This window comes from Phycodurus eques, chromosome 5, assembly GCF_024500275.1.
Source record: "Phycodurus eques isolate BA_2022a chromosome 5, UOR_Pequ_1.1, whole genome shotgun sequence".
Lineage (NCBI taxonomy): Eukaryota > Metazoa > Chordata > Actinopteri > Syngnathiformes > Syngnathidae > Phycodurus > Phycodurus eques.
This window is the reverse complement of record NC_084529.1, coordinates 8,445,896-8,471,579: the sequence shown is the minus strand read 5'-3', so window position 1 is coordinate 8,471,579 and position 25,684 is coordinate 8,445,896. Positions and strand designations below refer to the sequence as shown.

General features: G+C 40.5%; 1 protein-coding gene across 2 annotated transcripts in view; it reads left to right on the top strand.

Annotated features, from left to right (window-relative positions):
- Positions 1-25,467, top strand: part of LOC133402979 (transcriptional enhancer factor TEF-1-like) — a 71,075-nt gene extending 45,608 nt beyond the window's left edge. Inside the window, exons 3-12 of one of the 2 annotated variants that reach the window (XM_061677378.1) lie at positions 10,632-10,696; positions 13,032-13,094; positions 15,837-15,968; positions 16,171-16,220; positions 18,284-18,345; positions 19,263-19,387; positions 20,744-20,917; positions 22,495-22,635; positions 23,760-23,912; positions 24,002-25,467. In XM_061677378.1, coding sequence (XP_061533362.1) covers positions 10,632-10,696; positions 13,032-13,094; positions 15,837-15,968; positions 16,171-16,220; positions 18,284-18,345; positions 19,263-19,387; positions 20,744-20,917; positions 22,495-22,635; positions 23,760-23,912; positions 24,002-24,115 — 1,079 coding nt within the window. In that variant the 3' untranslated portion in view covers positions 24,116-25,467. The remainder of the gene's footprint in view (positions 1-10,631; positions 10,697-13,031; positions 13,095-15,836; positions 15,969-16,170; positions 16,221-18,283; positions 18,346-19,262; positions 19,388-20,743; positions 20,918-22,494; positions 22,636-23,759; positions 23,913-24,001) is intronic. The other variant, XM_061677379.1, reaches the window with a different exon arrangement.
- The last annotated feature ends 217 nt before the right edge of the window (positions 25,468-25,684 follow it).

Genomic DNA, 25,684 nt, shown 5'->3' with positions numbered 1-25,684 from the left:
TTCAAGCCAGAACATGGATCAAATCAAAATGTACCTAGATAGTGGGTTATTTTATTATATATATATTTTTTACAACTGTTTGGTCACATTAATAAGCTGTACTTTAAATAGTTTCACCAGAAAAAGCTTATTGACACCAGTGATGAAGAGTACGGGACCATGCTGGATGCTGCCGGGGCATCATTCAATGGTGGGATCAATGGAGCTGGAGCTACTGGCGCAGCGGGGTCATTTAGAGATAAAGCAAAGTTTGAAGACACCGTTGTCGGATGACATTGGAATGATGGAGTTGATGGAACTAGGACAGCTGGCAAGTCACTACCATCAGCACCACCACGCAAGAGGAATACACAGTGTAGCCACTGAGACTCGCAGGCAATGAAAAAGCACAAGTGATTTGATCACCTCACCTGCCAGCAAGTGTGACTTTGAGAGGTGTTACTGCCAGAACCTTAAGCTCTCAAGGTCCGGAAAAGGAAAATGCATTCTGATTTATTCAATTCAGGTTCAGTGAGTCCTCAAATTTTAGTAGCAGTGTGTGTTTGTGTAAGCGTGTGTATGTGTGTGTGCGAAGTGTCTGGGAAAAGAAGCCCGTTAGCGGGCTACTAATGAAGCACTTTTCTCTGGCCAAGACAACAAGCAAAGTGTCCTTGGAGAAAAAGGGCGGGGTAGCGTGATGACCACAGCAGACATGGATGCACCCCAAGCTGACCATATGGCGTTGAAATGGGGCCCCCAATGTGAAGGTGGAAAGGTGCACCGGTACAGCCATTGTCCACAAGAGAGTGCCAAAGAGCCCCCATGGTCCCCACGATACATGGAAAACAGAGTGTGTATGTGTGTATGTGTGTGTATGTTTGAACTAATATAATAATGAGCAGATGGTCCGCTGGCTGCCACCAGCTGTGACTCCCTCTTGCCCTTCTCTCTGCATGCAGAGTGCTCTCCAGTGAATTCTTTATGATGCTGCTTCAGTTCAGGGCCTCTATACGTAATAAATTAAGATCTTGGATCTGGAGTACTTATTTTTCTGAGACTCAGTTGATGGGATCTTGCTGGAGAACCTTGCGAGATAAAGCTACATGGCCAAAATCTATTAGTCATCTATTAGTCTATTTTGACGACTACTGTGTGTGACCTTTTAGTCTCATTGAGGTTTTTATCTTCTTTTGCTTTTTGGAAATCTTTGGCCTTTTCCCGGTTCATCCTCATCTATGTTCTGAGCATCAGCAGTCAGCTGCTTTAGTGAAATGCTATGATAAAGCCACTGCACACCACTTGCTCAACAACAGGCACAGTGAGTGAACAGCTGGTGTGCATCGTGAATAGGATCTCTCACTCACATTTATCAGGTAAATCCAAATAAATCGTGTTGCTGTTTTGTGTCTGCTGGATGTTGCAATGTTTGCTCACACTTTTCACACGATGAGGCGATATGTAAATGTTTTGAAGGCAACACACATCCTCAACAGTTGATGTATCAATATGCCTGAAATGTATGCATAAACACTGATAGCAAAACCCCTTCTCAACAGTTAAGTTTGGTTATTTAATGGTGTTTTGACATTTACTGTTTTCTGAGGCAAAGCATAATACAGTATGTGAACCCTTGAGAACAGATGAGCAGCATTTGGGCCAAAAGATAAGACTATTACGGTATGCTTACGCCACAACAACCTAGCTTAAAAACACAATCAAACTGATCGCTGTTCATAACCTGCAAATATGACGGAAAAGTGCTGTAATATGCATACAGGGTAGGGCTGGGGAAAGAAGTAAAATAACTGCTAAGACGTCAGAAAATTTCTGCCTATCTTTTAACCGAAGGAAACATGTTTGCGCCACAGTCCATGTTTTTCACACAGACACGATAAATGAGATTGTTGTTTTTTTTTAATGCCTTTGAAATCATGGAAAATAAGGCCCACCCTTATTATTTTTTATTAGTCAATATATTTTACATTTTGCTTTTAAATCGTATTGTTGTTACGGTTGTTATTGTTTCTCTATGAAATAATGTTTCGGCGCCATCAACCTGCAGGGCGCCGTTGGAAATTCAGCTACTGTGGGTCGAAGTCGAAGAAGAAGAATAGGTGGAAAGTGGGTTCTTCGGCAGAAAGAGAAGAGGAAAGCACAGAGCCGAGAACTGAATGTGGGGACTTTGAATGTTGGGACTATGACAGGAAAATCTCGGGAGTTGGTTGACATGATGATTAGGAGAGATGTTGATATATTGTGTGTCCAGGAGACCAGGTGGAAAGGCAGTAAGGGTAGAAGTTTAGGGCCAGGTTTTAAATTATTTTACCATGGTGTAGATGGGAAGAGAAAATGCGTCGGGGTTATTTTAAAAGAAGAGTTGGCTAAGAATGTTTTGGAGGTGAAAAGAGTATCAGATCGAGTGATTAGGCTGAAACTTGAAATTGAGGGTGTTATGTACAATGTGATTAGTGGCTATGCCGCACAGGTAGGATGTGACCTATAGGTGAAAGAGAAATTCTGGAAGGAGCTAGACGAAGTATTTCTGAGCATCTCAGACAGAGAGAGAGTCGTCATTGGTGCAGATTGTAATGGACATGTTGGTGAAGGAAATAGGGGTTGACGAAGAAGTGATGGCTAAGTACGGTATCCAGGAAAGAAACTTAGAGGGACACATGGTGGTAGAGTTCGCAAAAAGGATACAATGGCTGTAGTAAACACTTGTTTCCAGAGGAGGCAGGAACATAGGGTGACCTACAAGAGCGGAGGTAGAAGCACGCACGTGGATTACATTTTGTGCAGACGATGTAATCTGAAGGAGGTTACCGACTGTACGGTAGGGGCAGGAGAGAGTTTGGCTAGACAGCATAGGATGGTGTGTGTAAAATGACTCTGGAGGTGTGGAGGAAGATTAGGAAGACAAAGGCAGAGCAGAGAACCATGTGGTGGAAGCTCAGACAGGAATAGTGTTGTGCAGCTTTTCAGGAAGAGGTGAGCCAGGCTCTCGGTGGACAGGAGGAGTTTCCAGAAGACTGGACCTCTGCAGCCAAGGTGATCAGAGAGGCAGGCAGGAGAGTACTTGGTGTATCTTCTGGCAGAAAGGAGAGAAGGAGACTTGGTGGTGGAACCTCACAGAACAGCAAATCATACAAGGAAAAAGGTTAGCTAAGAAGAAGTGGGACACTGAGAGGACTGAGGAGAGTCGAAAGGAATACATTGAGATGCGACACAGGGCAAAGGTAGAGGTGGCAAAGCCAAACAAGAGGCATATGATGACATGTATGGCAGGTTGGACACTAAAGAAGGAGAAAATGATTTATACAGGCTGGCCAGACAGAGGGATAGAGATGGGAAGGATGTGCAGCAGGTTAGGGTGATTAAGGATAGAGATGGAAATATGTTGACTGGTGCCAGCAGTGTGCTAGCTAGATGGAAAGGGTGTTGTGCAGAGCTGTGGGAACTATAGAGGAATAAAGTTGATGAGCCACACAATGAAGTTATGGGAAAGAGTAGTGGAGGCTAGACTCAGAACAAAAGTGAGTATTTGTGAGCAACAGTATGGTTTCATGCCTAGAAAGAGTACCACATATGCATTATTTGCCTTGAGGATGTTGATTGAAAAGTACAGAGAAGGTCAGAAGGAGCTACATTGTGGCTTTGTAGATCTAGAGAAAGCCTATGACAGAGTACTCAGAGAGGAACTGTGGTACTGCATGCGGAAGTCTGGAGTGGCAGAGAAGTATGTTAGAATAATACAGGACATGAATGAGGGCAGCAGAACAGTGGTAAGGTGTGCTGTAGGTGTGACAGACCAATTTAAGGTGGTGGTGGGACTGCATCAGGGATCACCCCTGAGCCCCTTCCTGTTTGCAGTGGTGATGGATAGCCTGACAGATGAGGTTAGACTGGAATCCCCGTGGACCATGATGTTTGCAGATGACATTGTGATCTGCAGTGAAAGCAGGGAGCAGGTGGGAGAACATTTAGAAAGATGGAGGCATGCACTGGAAAGCAGAAGAAGGAAGATTAGCCGAAGTAAGACAGAATATATGTCCATGAATGATAGGGGTGGTGGGGGAAGAGTGAGGCTACAGGGCGAAGAGATAGCAAGGGTGGAGGACTTTAAATACTTGGGGTCAACCGTCCAGAGCAATGGTGAGTGTGGTCAGGAAGTGAAGAAACGGGTCCAAGCAGGTTGGAACGGGTGGAGGAAGGTGTCAGGTGTGTTATGTGTCAGAAGAGTCTCTGCCGGTATGAAAGGCAAAGTTTATAAAACAGTGGTGAGGCCAGCAATGATGTACGGATTAGAGACAGTGACACTGAAGAAACAACAGGAAGAAGAGCTGGAGGTGGTAGAAATGAAGATGTTGAGGTTCGCTCTCGGACTGACCAGTTTGGATAAAATTAGAAATGAGCTCATCAGAGGGACAGCCAATGTTCGATGTTTTGGAGACAAAGTTAGAGAGAGCAGACTTCGATAGTTTGGACACGTCCAAAGGAGAGAGAGTCAGTATATTGGTAGAAGGATGATGAGGATGGAGCTGCCAGGCAAGAGAGCTCGCGGAAGACCAAAGTGAAGGTTGATGGATGTAGTGAGGGAAGAAATGAGGGCAGTTGGTGTTCGAGAGGAGGATGCAGGAGATAGGCTTACATGGAAAAGGATGACGCGGTAAAGGGACAAGCAGAAAGGAAAAGAAGAAGAAGAGTATTCCTTTTGCCAAACCAATTCGAAGTAAATTTTCGCCATGTATACTGTCATTCAGAATAAAGCTGGGATGCGCATGCTTAGTCTTGACGTAAATGCGTGGTGACGTCATCGTTTATGCACGGTATAAATATGACGGCTCCCTACGGAGCTCGTATGCGACGGAGATTTTGTTTTTAACTACTTACGGTTACTTTTATCAAACGTTTTTAAAATAAAAATATAAAAACAATTCCAACTTCTGTGCTGAATAGAGGACGCACCTCCATCTTGATAAATGTCGTGACGGTCACGACGACGTGCGCATGTCTCACGGCTGTTCCGATTAAATGTAGTGCACATCATTTATACACCCGATCGGAATAGATCACGTCACATGTAAACAGTTGATCGGATCTTCAGATCTTCAATCGGAATTATTTCAGTCGGAATGACAAAAAAAGTCTCCATGTAAACCCGGCTCGTTGGTCCGCTGAAGATGAGCCCGTCACCTGCCAATCAAATATATGTTGACATTCGCTGTAGTCACCTACTGGCTGAATAACATGCTACTGAGGTTATGCTTAATAAACAGTTAACGTTCCCATTTTTGTGTTAATTGGGGACGAACACACACAACAACTCGGAGAGGCACTGATGTTTTAAACGACTTCGCCGTGGCGGAGCGTTCTGTTTAGCCCCTTAACTCGCTGGGTCATTCGCTTGCAGGCTAGCTCGTGGCCGAGCTATTAAACACAACAAACAGTTAACTTTCCCTTGTTTGTCTCTGTTGTGTGAATCTACGCGCTGCACATGGAGCAAGGCTGAGTATTGGACGGAGCCAACACCGCCAAGAGCGTATCGGTCCAGTGGCGTTCCATAAGCCCTTTTGCGGGTAATGAGACAGCCGTCCAACTCTATCGGCTTACTGTGTGATCCGCACGCCGCCTCACCACAACAAGGACCATTTATCGAGTCTGGGAAAACTATCGTTGTACATTTTATTTATTGAACGATAAGTCAATATAGTACCGTAATTTCACGTGTATAATGTATAATACGCACCCCCAAAGTTGATCTAAAAATTCTGGAAAACCCTTCTACCTATGTATAATGCATTTTTTCAATGCATGATTTTGCTTCTACACGTGATCAAAACATTACGTATTACCTGTATTTTGTTAGTTTTTTCAAATGATTATTCTGAAGTTAAGCACTTTATTTGAACACGTAATCCTTTTTTTTTATTTACTTGCTCTTATTTTGAAATTCACAGCCCTACTTTTATTTAATAAATTAGAAAACACACAGTTGTGCTCATATGTTTGATTACCCAGGCAGAATTTGTAAGATGGGTTAAATTCTTTAAAGAAAACATGAAGGACCAGGCGCAATTTTTATTTCAATAGGATTCAAATTACACGTCAAGCATTTCAGAAAAGGATTATCGTTAAACAAAACATAACCATAAAGAAATTGATTATGGTTGTTTTTCAGTCATCAGTCATATTAAAAAAAAAACATTTCACAAATTCTGCCAGGGTATGTAAACTTATGAGCACAACAGTACATATATGCAGTCATACGTACCTCTGTCATATTGGAATGAAAGTGTAGGCTACCCTTTTGTTCATAACCACTAGATGGCAGCATACATTTATAAAATGTGAAAGTTTTTTTCCATTTGCCCCTATACCCATGTATAATACGCACTATTGACTTTTGACAATTTTGGGGGGGAGGCGCATTATACACGAGAAATTACGGTAATTATCGTGACAGGCATATTGGCAGTTGTTGATTATGTTACACAACACGGGGTAACGGCGCTTGATCAGGGGACTCCAATAATTGCCCACGACAGTGAACATTTGTCTGTGACGTGTCTGTTGTGTCAAAATCGGGCTACATTTGTGTAGTCTGAGCTCAGCTTGACATTCTGGACACCACACGTATGCCATACACTCATCACCAACATATGCAGTTAAATGATACAAGTCCATTCATCATAAATGAAAATAAAATGCATGTTAGTCGTTTAAAAATATATTTATTGAATTTGTTTTTGGGATTACTGGGGGGGCGTTTTGTCGATTATTCGATGGATTTAGTCTATAGGATAATCGTTTCTAAAAAAGATTCAATGACGACAGCACTAATGCAGGGGCAAAAGAAACATGACAACGTATCGTATGTTATAAATATGTCAATGAACTGTTTTATTAACTACCTTTTCAACATTTACAGCCATGCCTACATTTTTTTTAAAGACCCTTTTTGTTTGCATTTTGAGGCGCCTAAAGAGGAGTTTTTAAAAATCTGTAAATTTTGTTGTAAACGGTGTGGCTTAAACTGTTCCTAAATAGGACGTATTATGGAAAATTGACTTTCGTACAAATAGTTTTGCCATTGGAATACCTACCCAACCATCAGGTGTGAAATTAAACAACCAAATAAATCTAAAGTTATCTGCCTTTTTCTGACAGGTTATCTATGAGTGAGCTGCACTTGGGCTGCTAAAAATGAGCAAATTTCACCATGGAGAGAAATATTATGTAAAAATAGTTGTATAATTCTTAATCCTAGGGGTATTGTGATAAAAGCATGCCGCAGACGTGTTAGTAAAACACCAGAGGACGATTCTGGAGAAAAAAAAGCACAATATATCTCCTTAAATCTTGACCAAAAATGTGAAATGACATCTGTCCAGTTTGCAGATTTGGTGATTGTCACGCTCCCTGTGGAAAACATGGATTATATTATAAAATAATGTTGAAAGCATGTTCCACTTAAGCAAAACATAATATGCTATCTGAGGACTACTTAAACCATATTTCCCGACACCTCACTGTTATTAATGGTGGTTCTGTGTGCCTAACAGTAAAGGTAGAATGAGCTGGAGGTGAGCAAAAAAATTGAAATCTTACTGTGACAGACCTATCTGTGGCTAAAGATACCCCCCACTGGCTGCAGGAAAATTGGCTGCAATAGAAAAGAAGATGATGTGCAAGGGTGCCATGATGTACTTGTTGAAGAAATGCGTCAAAAATGATAAATGAATGTGTGTAAAAGGGAGCGAGAATAACAAGGTGAATAATGGTGGAATTATATTGTCGAGATTCAATATAATGACCATTAGTTTAGGCATACCGGTATGTGTTTAACACACACCATAAGGATCTACAGGTGAAGATGTTCCCTTGAGGTTGTCCTAACTGACCTGTATTCAGTTGCTTTGAATGGCTTTTTCTATCTCAAGTTGATGTATTTAAACTGATTAATTGTTGTTTTTTCATATCTACTCTCAATCACAGTGGATACCTTTACAACATGTTGATCAATTTGTCACATGCAGTTGCTGTGTTGATTTTTTTATTTTTATTTTTTTTAATTATTTTTTTACATTTGTATTAATTCTGGTATTGGGCTTTAGGGCATATTCACATGCAATAATTATTTTAAACAACTCTTTACAAGGAAATACACAACATTTTTCATTTTGACCCTTTTTTGTAATTTAAATGATACATACAGTACATGGTGCAAATCATGTATATTGCTCTTTTTGAAATTTAATTAAATGTGCAATTTTTACCTTGTTCAAACAATTCTGGTACTCATCTGTTTATACATCTGACTGTAGGTCATCCACTGCGTTACATTAAATGTTTCAGTTTAAATGGTAGGTTTTCTTTCAGAGAGCCCAAAACCATTTACACAGTTTAAATGTAGCTTGTCCTCTTCAAAGTACTGGTATTTAAAACTAACTTTCCACATGAGGTCCACATGAAACTAATTTGCAGGCTGTCAAAAGCAACAAACAAATCAGACAAGCTGTTTAGTCAAATACAATCTTTAAGAAACTAATTTCTGGAAAAGACTAACAACAAAGACAAATCAAGGGCAACACCAATAACTTTTTCCGTGGACTGACAGCGAAGAGTCGGTACAACATTAAGTTAACAATACACAGCAGCAACAACACTCAGTTTTTGTTCTACATGGTGAAAAAGACTAATCATTAAATGCATACCCTGGTTATGTTTGTCTATACTGTATGGGCATGAGTGAAACCCAACTCTGGGCAAGAGTTCACATCCTGCAGGTCAAAACATTTCTTGGCTTTTAACTTGTAAGGGGCAAGGTCACTGAGGTACTGACCTTTTGCCCGAGAACTCAAGTCAAGCACCCAAAACTCTTCAACCCAATTCATTTAGTGATGGCGGTGGCCAAGAGCACCTATGCTTGTTGTTGAGATTAGTAAATATATTTGAATCCTCGGTGGGTCGTTATGTCTTTGCTGTCATTTAGCTGTGACAGATTCTCGTGTTTTCTACTGACTGCAGCTGCTCTCTTTATACTGTATATGCTGTAGGAATTCTTGCTGTTTGAAAAAATTACATTTATAAAAGTCTGGTGCCCCTCTTCTTCTTCTACAATCAAGTATTCAATAAAAATACTGTTTTATTCTTAATTGTATAAGAAAATTACAGGTTTTAAGAATGGAGGCTCCTTTGGTCAGAAACATTTGTTCAGCAGTTTAAGTTGAAGTGTGTGTGCATGTGTGTGTAAGTGTGTGCGCGTGTGTTTTCTGGGGTTTCTGTTGGTCACGGTTAATGACCATCTGACTTTGGCCTTGAAGTCTTTCACTGGGCACGTACAGCAGGAGGCAGAGACAGCAAGGGGGAGGGAGCAGAAGCCTATTCACTTGGAGAGGGGCAGAGGAGGGGAAAAGGAACAGCCAGAACAGAGGATGGATCGACAGAGGGAGGGAGTGAGTGCGTGTGTGTCTGTGCGTGTTGGAGAGTTTTAAATAAAGGGAGGGCCAGAGAGAAAGATGTGTGCCGCAGGGTTAGTGAAGGATGATAATTCACCGTTAAGCCTCCTAGAAAGACCAGCTGGCCCCTCTGGAGTCAGATGTCATTCTCCGCAGCCAGGACTTGTTCTCTGTGTCCGTCTGTGTGTGCGTGTGTGTGTTGTGTTGGCCGTTAAGCATGTACATACGTATTTGTGTGTGTTCTGTTGTCAGTGGCAGCGTTTGACGCCTGGAAGGAAAACACCTGCATGTGGAGCTGAAGATTGTATCAGTCTAAGCTGCCTACTGCCTATCTCAGTGACAGTGCGATTGGTCAGAACACACAAAACACACATGCGTACCCACACGCGCACATCTAGCCACACACACAAACACACATACACACACACCATCTGCCTGTTAGTTAGGGCTATTGTTCGGAGCCATTTGGGTTGTGTGTTGAAGTTTGGCTTAGTGCTGATCTTGACCATCAGTTAGCCAGCTGGCCTGACTTTTTGGGTTTTCCACTTGATTGGAACTAAAAGCACTATAGGACACTAATCAAACAACTCACTAAACACCCATGTTTACTTGTATGCAAACTAACACATTACATAATTTCACACAGCCTCATCAAGTGGGGCACTCTATAATGCATTTTCTACACACTATGAACACATACAGTACTTGATTCTCTTTGGCTCTCCTTAGACTGCACTAATCTATATCATGCTGTGCTCCCTATTCAATGGGTTGAATTATTCAGCATTGTCAAAGTGTATGTCAGCGTGTATGTGTGTGTGCACACATGTGCACCCATGTAAGCATGGCTACAGCTGGCCTGGTGCTTTTGTTAATCAGAGGTGGCCAGTCTGCATGAATGCTTGTATTGTTGGGTCATGTGTATTCAGAACCACGGCAAGTGTTATTGGGAGTGCTTGATTATATTCATGTGTGTGTGCGCGTGCGTGACTCAACTGAGGTGTGGTGAGCACACACACACCACTATATGAGGCTGCATGTCACAGGGTCACTGGGTCAATAACACTAAATTGTGCCACTCAGTGTCATCTGATTTCTGGTTGTGAATAAATAAAAGTTATATAAATGTAGTTGTCTGTGTGTCTTTGTACAAACAATCTGTCAGGTGAAATAATTCCTGTGTTGTCTTTTTAGGTCGAAATGAGCTCATAGCCAGATACATCAAACTGCGCACAGGAAAAACGCGGACAAGGAAACAGGTACAAATGAAGGAGCGTGTTTCAATCCACTTTTTAAAATTTTTATTATATAAATCAAATCATTGTCATATTTGTACATGAGCTAATATGCAGTTTTTAACAATCAAGGCAAATTATTGGTTGTTGTTTTTCATATCCAGTACTGTATTCAGTAATCCTTCGTTTATCGCGGGGGTTACATTCCAGAAATTCCCTGAAGTAGAAAAAAAATCCGTAAAGTACTGACCAATTATTTGCTTTAACATTTCTATACATTTTAAAGTTTTGTATTTGCATTTCAGTGGCAATACGTGGTAGTTTAGAGCGGTGAAGCAATGTGGTTGTCCACTTGAAGTTTCCACACCGCGCAAACACGCTACATAAACACATGCCTTTAATAGGTGGGTGTGCTCTACTTGATTGACATGAAAGTCAACCCATGCGGACATGTGAAAGATGGCCGATTTGCTGACTAAACCATGAGACAATGTGCCTCACAACGACAGTCTCGGCGTTGTAGGCAACGCAAAGCATCATGGTGCTCCCTGCTGCTTCCCAGAATTCATCGCGGTCCTCTATTAACGTACAGGTTGTAGAAAATCTAATATTTACTTGCAGTTGTTCCATATTGTTATTAGTGTGCGTTTTAGCTGTACTTTAAATCGGGCTAGGTTAGTATTTTTGGATTTATTTCACACAACTTTCACCATGGCTTGTGTGTTAAACAATGCCATTCCTGTCACGTTCATTGTGTTACTTGAGCAACTTACTGACTTACCAAATGTGTGAGTAGAAATTGCTCAGTAGAATTTCATTTCCTACAAAGTAAAAGGGTCTACTGTATTTGTCCTTATGTTAGGAACTGCTGCCACATTACAGTCAAATTACTAGCAATGCTAACTGAACCAAAGATGTGCAAATGAGTAATTGCACTACACAGACCAACGAAAAGAAATCTGTGATGCGCTGTAACCGTCATAAGTGAAATGCGATATAGTGAGGGATTACTGTAAAGACAGCACTGTATATGAAAACAACTACTACTGCATATTAGGGCTGCATCATATTAGAAAAACAACAAACTTAGGGGATCAGTGTTGGGAAAGTTAATTTTCCACGTGAACTACTTCAAAGTTCAGTTCATTGTTCCAAAAATGAAGTAGTTCAATTCGTAGTTCATAATTCAAAATTTTGAACAGGCAGAAAAAAAAAATCGCAGGCCCAAAAACAAATATGTCAATATCAATATTTTGCTAACAGGCTATTACCCTCAAAATACTGGCTTTTCATTTCCTCATTGTTGTCACCCATTCAGTCCACACCAGGAGCCAGCTGCAGCTTTCACCCTACAGTCTGGAAAAAAAAAAACAGAGGAAAAACAGGACTTTTGTCCTTAATGTGCAAACAAAAACACCGCAACACAGTATGACAGGAACGATGGACACTGGTAACTTTGCATTCCTCGCAGCTCTGGCTGACAATATTAACAGAAAAATTCTATTACAAAACGCGTTCTGGTTATTTCTATATGCCCTGCGATTAGCTGGCGACCTGTTCAGGGTTTACCCCGCTTCTCACCTGGAGATAGCTGGGATAGGCTCCAGCACGCTCCCCGAACCTATGAGGATAAGCGGTATGGAAGATGAATGAATGAATGAATGTATGATGTACTGTATTACAAAATAACACTCCCATTTACGCAGTGTCCCTGAACGCACCTCACGCACTCACGCAGCCGCCACGCCCCTGCAGAGAGTAGTTTCATTCTGAAGAGTGAAATAGGAAATGCAGCAGGTGTGCATTCTTTCCCGTGTCCTCATTCATAGTTGTTATACAAGGAGATAAGTGAACAGCACTCTCTGGGCTTTTCCGTGTGTTGTTGGAAGCGTTAGAATTTACCGAAACATAGGTGCCAATATTGTTAACATGTCCAAACAGGTCCCTCTCCTGGTCACTTTTAATATTTCAGTTGAGTCACTGTATGTTACAGTACACCCAGTAGCAGAGTCTACTGCGATGTAACCATTGCGCACACGTACATCGTAATGACGATACTCAAAACAAAATATCGTGCAGCCCTACTACATTGTATTACTTTAGTCCTTGGCCCAATATTCCCAGGTGTTTTTCTGCTCTCTCATTTGATGCACATAGATGGATCTAGTCTGTTGTCAGGGGACTCGTGTACGTGTGTTTGCGTGCGTGTGAGTGCATGGAAAGAGTCCTTTCATAACCATGGTAACCCACTGCTGGTTGTTTCCTCCTCTCTTTCTGTCATCTCCTCTACTCTCTTCTACTTTTTTTTTTTACTTGTTTGTATTCTACTGTACTCTATCGTATGCGACAACTCTCACAGGTTTCCAGTCATATCCAGGTCTTAGCCAGAAGAAAATCAAGGGAGTTCCAGTCCAAGATAAAGGTAGGACTCTCCAAAGGTCTTTAACGTGCACAACCAATGCAGTGTGTTGCAAATGTTACCGTGCTGGGAATATCTGGTAATAACTTCTGATTAGCGAGGACGCAGTAATACTTTGCAACACAGAAAGAACCGACCAGAAGCAAGGTCTACCCTTTTTCAAACCCCAATTCCAATGAAGTTGGGATGTTGCGTAAAATGTAAACTTTCAACCTATATTCAACTGAATGCATAACAAAGAAAATATATTTGATGTTCAAACTGATGAATGTTCTCGTTTTTTTTGAAAATATTCTCTCATTTTGAATTTAATGTCTAAAACACATTGCTGGGAAGCTGGGACAGGGGCAGTCTGGGAAAGTTGAGGAATGCTCAAAAACACCTGCTTGGAACAACAGGAGAACATTTTAAATGGAAACAGGTGAGTGTCATGATTGGGTACAAAAGGAGCATCCCCAAAAGGCTCAGTTGTTCACAAGCAAGGATGCGGTGAGGTTCACGACTTTGAGAATAACTGTGGGACCAATTAGTGTCACAGTTTAAGAACATTTCTCAACGTACAAATGCACAGAATTTAGGGAGTCCACTTTAAATTTTGTTTTGAGGAAGTCATGGACGCCGTGTCCACTAGCCCAAAGAGGAAAAGGACCGTCTGTATTTTTATCCGCGCAAAAGTCAAAAGCCAGCATCTGCAAAGCCAGCCACATTCTGCATGTGTTACAACAGCGTGGCTTTGTAGTTAAAGGGTGTGAGTACTCGACTGGCTTGCCAGCAGTCCAAACCTGTCTCCCATTGAAAATGTGTGGCGCATTATGAAGCGAAAAGTACAACAACAGAGACCCCGAACTGTTGAGCAACTTAAGTTGTACGTCAAGCAAGAATGGGAAAGAATTCCACCTTTCCTCAGTTCCCAAACGCTTAATTGAACCTGTTGCAGGTATCATATTCAAAATGAGTGAATATTTGCACAAAAAAAAAAAGAATATTAGTTTGAACATGGAATATCTTGTTTTTGTAGTGTTCAATTGAATACATAGGTTGAAACCAATTTGAAAATCATTATAGTCTGTTGAGGTCACTGATGGTGTAGTGGTACACTCGCCTGACTTTGGTGCGGGCAGCGTGGGTTCAGTTCTCACTCAGTAACGGTATGAATGTGACTGCGAATGGTTGTCGGCATCTATATGCCCTGTAACTGACTGGCGACCAGTTCAGGGTGGAGTCTGCCTTTCGCCCGAACTCAGCTGGGATAGGCTCCCGCTCCCCCAAAAATGCCACTTCTGTATTCCATCATCATTTTATTGCATGTGCATAAGCATGCAGTCAGCTGTCATCTTGAACTAAAAAGGACTAAGTTCACTTAACAATGCACAATATATATTTGCAAAATAATAGCCAATTAAAAGATTTATTTTACCTGGTTAATGTGATTTTTAAAAACATTTTTTGCACCTGAACCTCAGTGTACAGCATCGGCACAGTAAGGCGGTAAACGTCACCTTAATCTTAAAACACAATTGGAAGCTGTCATCTGTGAGGCGTGAACAATGTTGCTTTTCAATATAGTTCATGAAGCACGGAGCTGTTTTCTTCAGAAACGTCTTTGACGTATCCATTATTTACCCACCGGGGGTCGAATAGCTCAATAAATCTTGCCGACAGGTGTTGCACATTGGCTGTTGTAACCCAATTTTTGCGCACCCCAAAAAAAAAAATTATATATTAATGTTAGAAGAGTAATAATCTTCCAATTTACAATTACAGTTGAAAAATGAAACAAACTCAAATAAAAATAAATTTAATCTAAATTCAAACAAAATATAAATGATTTATTTTCCATAGTCACATATACCACAAGTTCCCCCTCATCAATCCCCCAATTATTGAAATAGTACCTTCCTTTCGAGGGGATATTTTGGTTTTATATTGTTTTTATGCAACAACATATTGTAGGACTTGTTGGCCACATGGCTTCGCCTGTTGACACATTTAGGTTATTTTGCTTGCTTGCCACAAAGACCATATCACCACACCCAAACAACTTATTGGAAAATGCTGCTGACATCCTCAACATGGGGGATTGGCTACATAGTAAGTCAGATAAATTAGAGAGAGAAAGTTATGCACTGTAATGTTGTAAAAGTAATTATAACTCACCATGACGCCGTTTCTCTTCAATGAGCCGGTCCCATCTTGGGGTAATCTTTATTTATTTATTTATTTTTTAACTCCAAAGTCCACGCCAGTTTATGCAGAGCGGGTTACGAATGTGTCTATTAGTCTATAGTCTATCTACTATTTATTATTTTACCATGCCAAAATTATTGTTGTGAAAAAGATAATTAAAACAACAAAGGTAGTGGTGCTCCTAGCCTTTCAAACAGTATTCTATCAAAAGAGGTCTTGCTGTCATTCACCTATGTTGGAAAGGCAGATTGTGGACACACAAAAACACCGTCAAAATGATAGATCAAATCCCAGGAGCCAGCAAGGCAAAAAAATCAAGAGATGGTGAGAGAGCGTCATAATTGATAATTCGGGAGCTACTTGAATCAAGACTGAACTTGAATTTCCAGCCAACTTAACAAACAGACTTTCGGGGAAGGGTTATTTTTTATTACTGTCATGCCGACGAATAATATCTCAATATGTTGTTACTATTATTGCTTGCTTTTAGTTTGAATGTGTTGATTATTTTGTTGACGGTTCTGTTACATTCTCCTGTTTGTGTTCTCTGCATTGTAGGATCATAATGCCAAGGAGAAAGCGCTCCAGAGCATCTCGTCCATGTCCTCTTCTCAAATCGTCTCAGCCACTGCCATACACAGCAAGCTGCTGCCGGGAATAGTGCGGGCCAACTTTGCCGGCAACACACAGGTAACACGTGCCAACAAGCCATCTACACGCTTGCATAAGTAAAATATTTGATGGGCAGAAAGATGGACACTATTTGAAGTAAACGAACAACAATATTGTCTGTATTTTTCTTCACAGCCTCCCTATGCAATGGTGAATAACACACGAATGTAGTGAATTCATGCACCCCTTGTACAGTGTAATAATAGTGCTTTGTTTCCAGCTGTGGCAGGGGATGATCCCTGGAGGACAGTCCAGTTCTGCCTCAGAAGAGTGAGTCACATTATGCACTCTTTCAAGCTTACTTATTGGTGTTCAATATGAATTGTATCACGGTGTATACAGTATGAGCAGCCTTTAATTAAGCAGTAATGTGTTCCCTTGTGATTGGCTGGCGACCAGTTTAGTGTGTGCCCCGCCCCCTCTCGCGCAAATATAGCTGGGATAGGCTCCGGCATGCCCGCGACCCTAGTGAGGATAAAGCGGTACAGGAAATGGATGGATGGATGTGTTCCCAGTCTTTGTTTTTGTAATACTGTATGTAGTAGGTGACCCTTAAAATAACAGAACTTTCTTTTTGCTAGTTGTTTCTTTAAAGTTAAATAGGTGATAATGATGGACCAGGCTAGGCATCCCTCATGTTGTGTTAACCATTGTTCCACACATAACAATGGCCAGCCAATCGTAGGGCACATATAGACAAACAACCATTCGCCCATTCACACCTACGGACAATTTAGAGTCTTCAGTTAACCTACCGTGCATGATTTTGGAATGTGGGAGGAAACCAGAGTAACCGGAGAAAATCCACGCAGGCGCGGGGAGAACATGCAAACTCCACACAGGGGAGGCCGCGTTTGAACTGGACCTCAGAACTGTGAAGCAGGTGTGCTAACCAGTCATCCACCTCTAACAATTCTCAACAATACAAAAGATACAAAAGAAAGAGTTGTAGCAGAAGAAATGGGAGAAGCTCGGATAACGTTTAGCCTACCTTACATGGCGGTTACAAACTCTTGTACTTGACATTTTTATTTTGATAATTCTGAATGATGTGTTACAAGGACTCAAAATAACAAGTTCCACCTTTGTTTGTGTCTGGCAACAGCGCAACTTTCAGGTCACCTACTAATTGGCTATGGTTCTAATTTATTACACAATCACCAAGACCGTGGCTCATCCAAACTCAGTGCGGACCACACATTAGCATTTGCAATCGTAAATATTGAACAGGCTTAATATTTACGATGGTCGGCTCTGACCATTTTCCGAGCAAATCGGCGGAGGGGACTCTTAACGCACCCCACCCCATGGCATAATCTGTCAGGATAGTATTTTATATTTACAACGTCTTTTGCTTTGCATAGTAGAGTTTCAAGTTGCAGCGCTGAACATTATTTACTGACATTGGTTGTCTGAAGTGTTCCTGAGCCCATGTGGTGATATACTTTACACGTTGATGTTGGTTTTTGATGCAGCGCTGCCTGAGGGATCGAAGGTCACGAGTTGATTTTCGGCCTCGGCGCTTACATGCAGTGATTTCTCCACATTCTCTGATCCTTTCGATGATATTATGGACCGTATATGATGAAATCCCTAAATTCCTTAAACTGTTTGACTATTTTCTCACACACTTGTTCATAAAGAGGCGAACCTCGCCCCATCTTTGCTTGTGAATGACTGAGCAATTCAGGGAAGCTCCTTTTATACCCAATCATGGCACCCACCTGTTCCCAATGAGCCTGTTCACCTGTGGGATGTTCCAAACAGGTGTTTGATGAGCATTCCTCAACTTTCTCAGTCTTTTTCGCCACCTGTCCCAGCTTTTTTGGAACGTGTTGCAGCCATCAAATTCGAAGTTAATGATTATTTGCTAAAAACAATGAAGTTTATCAGTTTGAACATTAAATATATTGTCTTTGCAGTGTATTCAATTAAATATAGGTTGAACATGATTTGCAAATCATTGTTTTCTGTTTTTATTTATGTTTAACACAGCATCCCAACTTCATTGGAATTGGGGTTGTATAAAAAGCATTTCGCTTGCTTGGAATAGACATAATTAACTTAAGTTTTCCTTAAATTTGATATCCTTATCCCTTGAGTTAAAGTGGAAGTCACATGACTGCATAATGGTAATGACAATCTAAAATGGGATCTTCGTAGCTTTTAGATCCTCTTGACCTCTTGCGCTTGTGCAAGTGTTCCTCCAAGTCACAGAACACACTGTAATAATCCCTTTCAGTACAATACAGGTACAATGTGACTGGCCATGCTGTGTCTTGCATCCTTTCAGCTTTTTAATACTGCCCTTTCTGTCTGCCTCTTTTTCTCAGCATCAAGCCGTTCTCGCAGCAAGCCTACTCGGTGCAGACAGCAGGGACCACCACAATCACAGGTGAGAGGAACCACACGACAATTATGTATTTTCTCTGAAGTGAACAGGTGGTCCTCCCTCTTGCTCTTTCGGCCACTGCTTCTCTATAGAATAGTTTTTGATTGTCCCAGTCAGCATGAGGCTTGCCTAGTGGGAAGGGCCTGAGTAGAACAAAGTGGGTCAATCTACCTCCTTAGGTTATTTATAGTGATTAATTTAGGTTTATAAAATATGCCAGGAATCATCTTGTTTTATGTTATTCTAGTTTAGACAGTCATAAGATACCACTATCATTAAGAACAGTATTTAGGTTGGGCTTGATTGGTATAGTGCGAATTCCAGCCAAGTTGTATATACTGTATATAAATAAATACCTGAATACCGCGAATATGTGTGTTTTATGTATATTATTTATGTGAGATTCAAGATGGAACACAACAGTGACGTGTGGTGAGGCTCATGTATAGACTATATGAACATTCTTTTCACACATTTCTAATTCATCCCACAGACAGCCAGCATGAGCATACAGGTGTACAAATTGCAGAGTGGAAATAAATTAAGCAATGACACTGACACAGAGATGCATGAATCTTAAATGCGACACTCTTATCACAGTGAAAGTGTGGAAGTCAGGTTTTGGTTTTGGGATATTTCAGCATAACGTGAAGAATTGCAGAACAGTTTAACATGGAAAGAGTGGATTTTTCTTTTTGTCTAAAAATGTAATTTTTAAGATGAGATAAATCAATCCGGGGTTCATAACTTAGCACCTCCACTACTATGTCGTAATTATAGAAACAATCAGTACTATACATACTACACAATAATGTTTGAGGACTGTTCCCTCGCTTTGTTTGTTTACCACTGTCATGTATTGTGGTAGGTTTTGTAATAAAACACAATTTGATGATGACGTTGATGATGATGTTGCTCAGGTTATGAACGTCCTGCAGCGGAGTCGCACAGAGAGCCAGCGTGGCAGGGTCGTTCAATTGGCACCACTAAACTGAGACTGGTGGAGTTCTCCTCGTTCCTGGAAACCCAACGAGAGCAAGAAGCTGTCAGTAGTACACAAACATACACACGCACACACGCACTTAGATGACAGATAGCTGTGTTAGCTTCCATTGTGTCTCCACGTATGACTAACCTTGTTAGAGCTCTGTCTCTTCAGTCTGTCTGTCATGCTGTCGCACTGTGGATCCAGTGCCATTTTTCTGCCTCGCGCACACGGACAGCCGACATTCATCTTGTTGATTTTGTTTATTTACTTCTTTACTGCACACTATATTTCACCTGGCAACAGGCAGAAACATTATTGAATACTTTAAGGCAGTGGTGTCAAACTCATTATTTGTCACGGGCCACATTGGAGTTACAGAGGGCTGTTATGAGTGGGAGACCATTTAAATGTTTGATCGCCTCATCATATTATCACATATACACAACAAATTGATAATTCCTTTTGAAAGCAGAAGTCAAGGATAATCATTTGTTCAACTGGTGTTCAAGTTGCTGTAAAAAACGGGGTTGTAAATTGTTTTTTTTACAAAATCTCAAAGATATTATTTACTGAATATGTCCAGTTGAAATTTTGCCAAAGATTCGAGCGAAGGGTCATGGAAGTTGACACACATGATTTGATTTCGCAGACTACATAAAATGATTTGGTAGGCCGGATTTGGCTCCCGGTCATTGAGTTAGACACCTACGCTTCAAAGGACTCATGTAAACCCACGTTGATATATATATATATATATATATATATATATATATATATATATATTAACTACTAAAGCTTACATAGTTAAGATTACTTTTGATAATATGTGTGATTAATTACCAGCTATCATTGTAAAAGTATGAAGTCATTTAATTCACCTAAATTCTTGAGCTACTTTACAGCTCAAGTAATATAAATTACAAGACTTAAGCAAACATGGACTGATTAGGTCACCATAAGTTGAGACCAACCAACACATCAGGTGTTAATGACCCTGTCTTGTTGCGTCATTGGACATAAATGAAGCTATTCAACAGCATGTATTCAAATGCTGTCCTTACTGTATCTATTTGAAACCCAGGATATAATACATCAATCTTTTTTTTTCATCATTAATATGTTCTTTATTTGATAAATGGCGTCATATGAATCAATATTCCAACGTTTGGGTCCTAGATTTACTATGCGCATTGTCTAAATGAATGCAGATGTCATTTTTTTGCTTAATGGCGTGGTTTTATTGCGTTTTGCAGACATTAAATTTTGACCTTGAAATGTCTCACCGAGTTAAGTGTTCAAGGAAGAAAAAGGCTGAATTCCCTCAACCTTGATGCCATAATTAACAAACTGGGTTGTAAATGTTCTTAATGGGTCTGTCTATGTCTAATTCATCCATTGCGCTCCCCTCCTCAGTACAACAAGCACCTGTTTGTGCACATCAATCAGAGCAATCCGAGCTACAGCGACCCCCTGCTGGAGTGTGTGGACATCAGGCAGATCTACGACAAGTTCCCAGAGAAGAAGGGAGGCCTTAAGGAGCTGTTTGCCAAGGGCCCTCAAAACGCTTTCTATCTCATCAAGTTTTGGGTGAGCGCATAACTGATTTCGACTTCACGCAACCACACATTTGTCTTTTTCTCTCTTCCCAACTCAACGAATTCAAGCTTCAGATCGGCTTTGAAAACGTCCAAAATCGCGTCATACGTCAACCGGTAGTTTTCCATCGGGACGTTTCCTTGTGCTGACAGGTGTGAGGGTGTGTGCGTGCTCTATATGTGTGATGTCTTTCCACTTGGGATATGGAAGTGGCAGAGTGATGAACACACACCAGCTTTGTTTGAACACCTGCTCACCTCCAGACTCCTGCGTTGCTCCATCTCCACTTAGGAATATATCTGACTTTAAAGCATCCCTGGCACCCAAGATTCTCACTTTTGTGATTATTATTGCACAGTTGAATTGAATAGAAATGATGGGCAGTTGCGCAGGGCATTTTCTTGATTGTTGTGCCACTTTTTTTCTGAGACTCAATAAATGGGGTAGGAGAACCATGGGGATAAGAGACTCGTAGGTACATTGTGGACTGATTTCTCTCAGTAATGCTTTTAGATTTACAGTTGAATCCAGGTTAACTGAGCGAGCGAGCGAGTGAGGAAAACAATGGAGGGTAGACAAAAGATTTGACCGCCACTCCCTGACTCCCGCCGCACACTTCTCCTTGGAGAACTCATTACAAGTAGTACACACCCGACTCACTTCTCTCAATTAGTCATCAACGAGCAACACGTTCTCATTAGTCTGCTCTGAATATTTTCTTTTCGTCGCTTAGATTTAAACCAGACTACCGTATTGTTTTCTTGTCTTGTTGGGAAGTGTACATTTTACTTCCAAGATTACAGGTGGTTAAAAAAAAAAAAAAAAAATGTTTTATTTGAACTGTTAGAATTGTGAGCTTTGCTCACTTGCAAATCGTGGAGGTTTGGTTTCTTGTCAAAACAATAAAAATTGGCTCATTGTGTCTCTTATTTAGGTAACAAAAACATGTCCCAGTATGATGCAATGCAGCTCTACACTAATGCCGACTTCCCCTACTGTATTATTAAATGAATACCTCTTTTTACGTACGTGCCTTATATTTGATGCGGCTCTTCTATTCAATTTCTTTAGATTGTGCAAGTGGTCATAATGTTGTTCAGTTCCCATTGATTTGAATGGTTGCCGGATTTTCTTTCTCCTTATACGCACATCAGGTGCATCTCAGTAAATTCAAATTAATAGAAAAGTACATTTATTTCAGTAGTTCATTCAAAAAGTGAAATATACATTCAATAAACACATAAGAAAATTATTTTCAGAAGCCTGAAACGGTTCGCCGGCTGAAATATAAAGTAGGTCCGTCACTAATATTTACTGCATAACTATAACTTTGAGATGCATTATTATCAATGTAAAGCCATTTTTTATATAGCTCCTGTAGGGATAGTCACAGCCAGCAGGGGGCATCATTAGACCTGTGATTTGATTTGACCACCGTCGTCTAGAACAGGGCACACACCCACAAGAATTTTTCTTTCATAAAACCCTTTTGACATAAGTGAAGATTGTGTCTTCATCCTACATGTGCAGTTTCACTACATTCTTTCTTTTTGCTCGCATCTTGGCAGGCGGACCTAAATTACAATGTACAAGAAGACCCGGCGGCCTTCTATGGGGTCACTAGTCAGTATGAGAGCTCAGAGAACATGACTATAACCTGTTCCACCAAGGTCTGCTCTTTTGGCAAGCAGGTTGTCGAGAAGGTGGAGGTAAGACTGTATTCTTTGTTTTCCATCGAGAAATTGATTTGCGTTGACACGTCACTTTGAAAATGCACAGCTTAGATGTAGCTGTTAGGATGATACTTTTTGTAGTGTTTTATAACATGTCTCTCATTGAGATTTCTCCCTTATGTTGAAACAGACAATTATATCAACATCTGATACAGTATATTTGTTGAAAAATATAATATGAACATAGTAATTGTGCAAATAATGCACCATTCATGTATAGTATAGGGCTGCCACAAACGATTATTTCGATAATCGACTCGTCACCGATTATGTTTGCTATTAGTCGACTAATCGGATCATACAGTCATGGAAGAAATTCAAATAGACCACCCTTGTTTCTTCAGTTTCTTGTTCATTTTAATGCCCGCTATAACTAAAAGTATATTTGTTTGGTCAAATATAATGATGACAAAAATAGTATAATAATATACCTTTAGTGGTACCAGGCATATAAATGAACTCGAAATTGAAGAAAAAAGGGTGGTGTAATAACTGTAGGTAGCTTACCGCAGCAGCAAGCAGCTGCTCTTACATAACTGGGGGCTGGGGGGCTCTGCTCAATGTGGGACTTCGTCCCCCCTCGGTCTTCCTCGGTCTCTGTGGCAGCATCCTCTGTCCTTTCGGGCTCCGGCACATCTCGGTGTGGATGGCTCCCCACAGGTCATCTTTCCTCACCTGGATCCTCAGTGCCTTGCCATGTCTCAATACAATTAATCAATGGGTGCTGTTTTTGTGTATATGTATATTGTGTATGCAGCTTTTTTTATGTGTGCAAAGTGCAACATAAATAAAAATCATTTGATTGATTGATTGATTGAACAGTGCATCTTCTGAGGTTTGAATCTCGGCTTGAATCTCAGCTTTCATATGTGGCCTTTGCGCTTTCCCCTTTTGGTTGCGTGAATTTTCTCTGGGTACTGCGGCTCACGACCCACATTTGAAAAAGATGTTTATAATTATATCGCTAACGTCTTTGTGGGAGCCACCGTTGTTGCGTTACGTCAGAGTAGTCTAGACTAGAAGTCGTCTCGAAAAATTCCGACTTCTCAGACATCGTCACGGACATGTCTTGAACAGCCATGTCTTCTCTCCTCCCGCAGACGGAGTACGCCAGGTTTGAAAACGGTCGTTTTGTCTACAGAATCAGTCGCTCTCCAATGTGCGAATACATGATCAACTTCATCCACAAGCTCAAACACCTGCCGGAAAAATACATGATGAACAGTGTACTGGAGAACTTCACTATTCTGCTGGTGAGCATACAACACAGTCTGTGGGATGTTGTTCTATTCATGAGCACATTTCTGATTAATCTTCCTTTTTTTGGGGGGGGTGATTTTAGGTCGTGAGCAACAGAGATACTCAGGAGACCTTGCTGTGCATGGCCTGTGTGTTTGAGGTGTCAAACAATGAGCATGGAGCACAGCACCACATCTATCGTCTTATCAAGGAATAATACTCACTTCCCTTCACACACACACATATATGTACACACGCGCACACATATGGCCTTTTAATGGTATGCGAATTTGACGTTTGAGGTGAAATGACTGAAAATGAAATCTACAAAGTATCTTTGAACCAGACAAATCCACACTGGAAAGGAAAAATAGCTGCACCATGACAACTATCGTCAGACGAGTTTCAATTCACACCAGCTAGGTCAGATCAGATGAGACCTGGGAGAGTTTTCTTCATCTATAGATATAAAATCTGATCTCACCAGATGATGTCACGTCTCCTTTAGCCTCCTCGCCATTTACTCCCCGCTTAATTTCTAATTTGTGTTGCTTGCCGACTTGAAAACAAAACAAAATCAAATATTCCTCACTTCCTGAGACTGTGCGTGTGTGCGTGCATGTTTGTGTGTGTGTGTTAAAGGTCAGACCCTGTGTATCATCAATAACCATACAAGTTCATGTTGAAGGAAATAACACTACAACATTGTCATAAAGTATAGTACAGAGGCGGTTTTGTGCAGATAGCGATGCTAAATTGTGTGAGCAGCAGCCTTGCACAAAAAAATGGTTTGCCCCAAAGGAAATAATCACATTTTCTACCATTTTGTATGTTTTCTTCAAGAAAAAAAAAGAATAACCTATATAGTAATTATTCCAGGAACGCTATCTAAAATGGATGTTAATATGAAATTATAAGCAAAACTAAACAATTCAGGTACATTTTATTTGTGCAACAGCGTTGATTTAGTTGTACTGACTATGTGAAGTATCAACTATTGGAAAGCACTGTGAATTTTATCAACTATATAACACAGTTGCTCATGATGTACAAGATGGGAGAAAATTTCAGAATGTAAAAAAACAAACAAAAACAAACAAAAAAAACCCCCGTTGACGTCCCTACAAATAAAGGTTGTTCAGAGGACTTACACCAGCTTATTTGAGCTTTAACACATGTGGACCAACTTATTGTGTTCAAGAAGAGACTTAATATCTGCTATTGTTGTTGTTATTACAGCACATGTGCCTGTTTTTTTGGTTTTTTTAATTTATTATTATTATTATTTTTTTTAAACGCTTGTTGACTAGGGCACATTGAACACCTAAAGGCAGTATCTTCTTTCCTGTTAGTTTACTCACTATAGATGAAGGAATGCATTTATGAAACAGAAACCAAAAGCTGTACACTGTAGCAGGTGATGTTTGCTGATTGGTCCATGTCATGCTGAACGGCATGAAGTGCCTTTTGTCTGGAAACTAAAGTGTCTTCTCTTTGTCACTAAATTCACACACACACACACACACACTTTTTTTTTTTTTTTTCAGTATTCGACAGTTGTTTAATCAAGGCTTTTTTTTTTTTTTTTAAATTAAACATGCTCCAATATTGGACTGATATTTAAATGTTCAATGTCTTCTAATAGTAATTTACAATTTTCAATTTTATCATAGCAGTTTTTACTTCCCACAGAATGTAAATACAACACCCCTTGGGTCATTTGTCGAAGCAGTGTCTGCTCATGCAGTGCGGATGTTTTTTTTTTTTAGTTTGTCTACTGATGTTG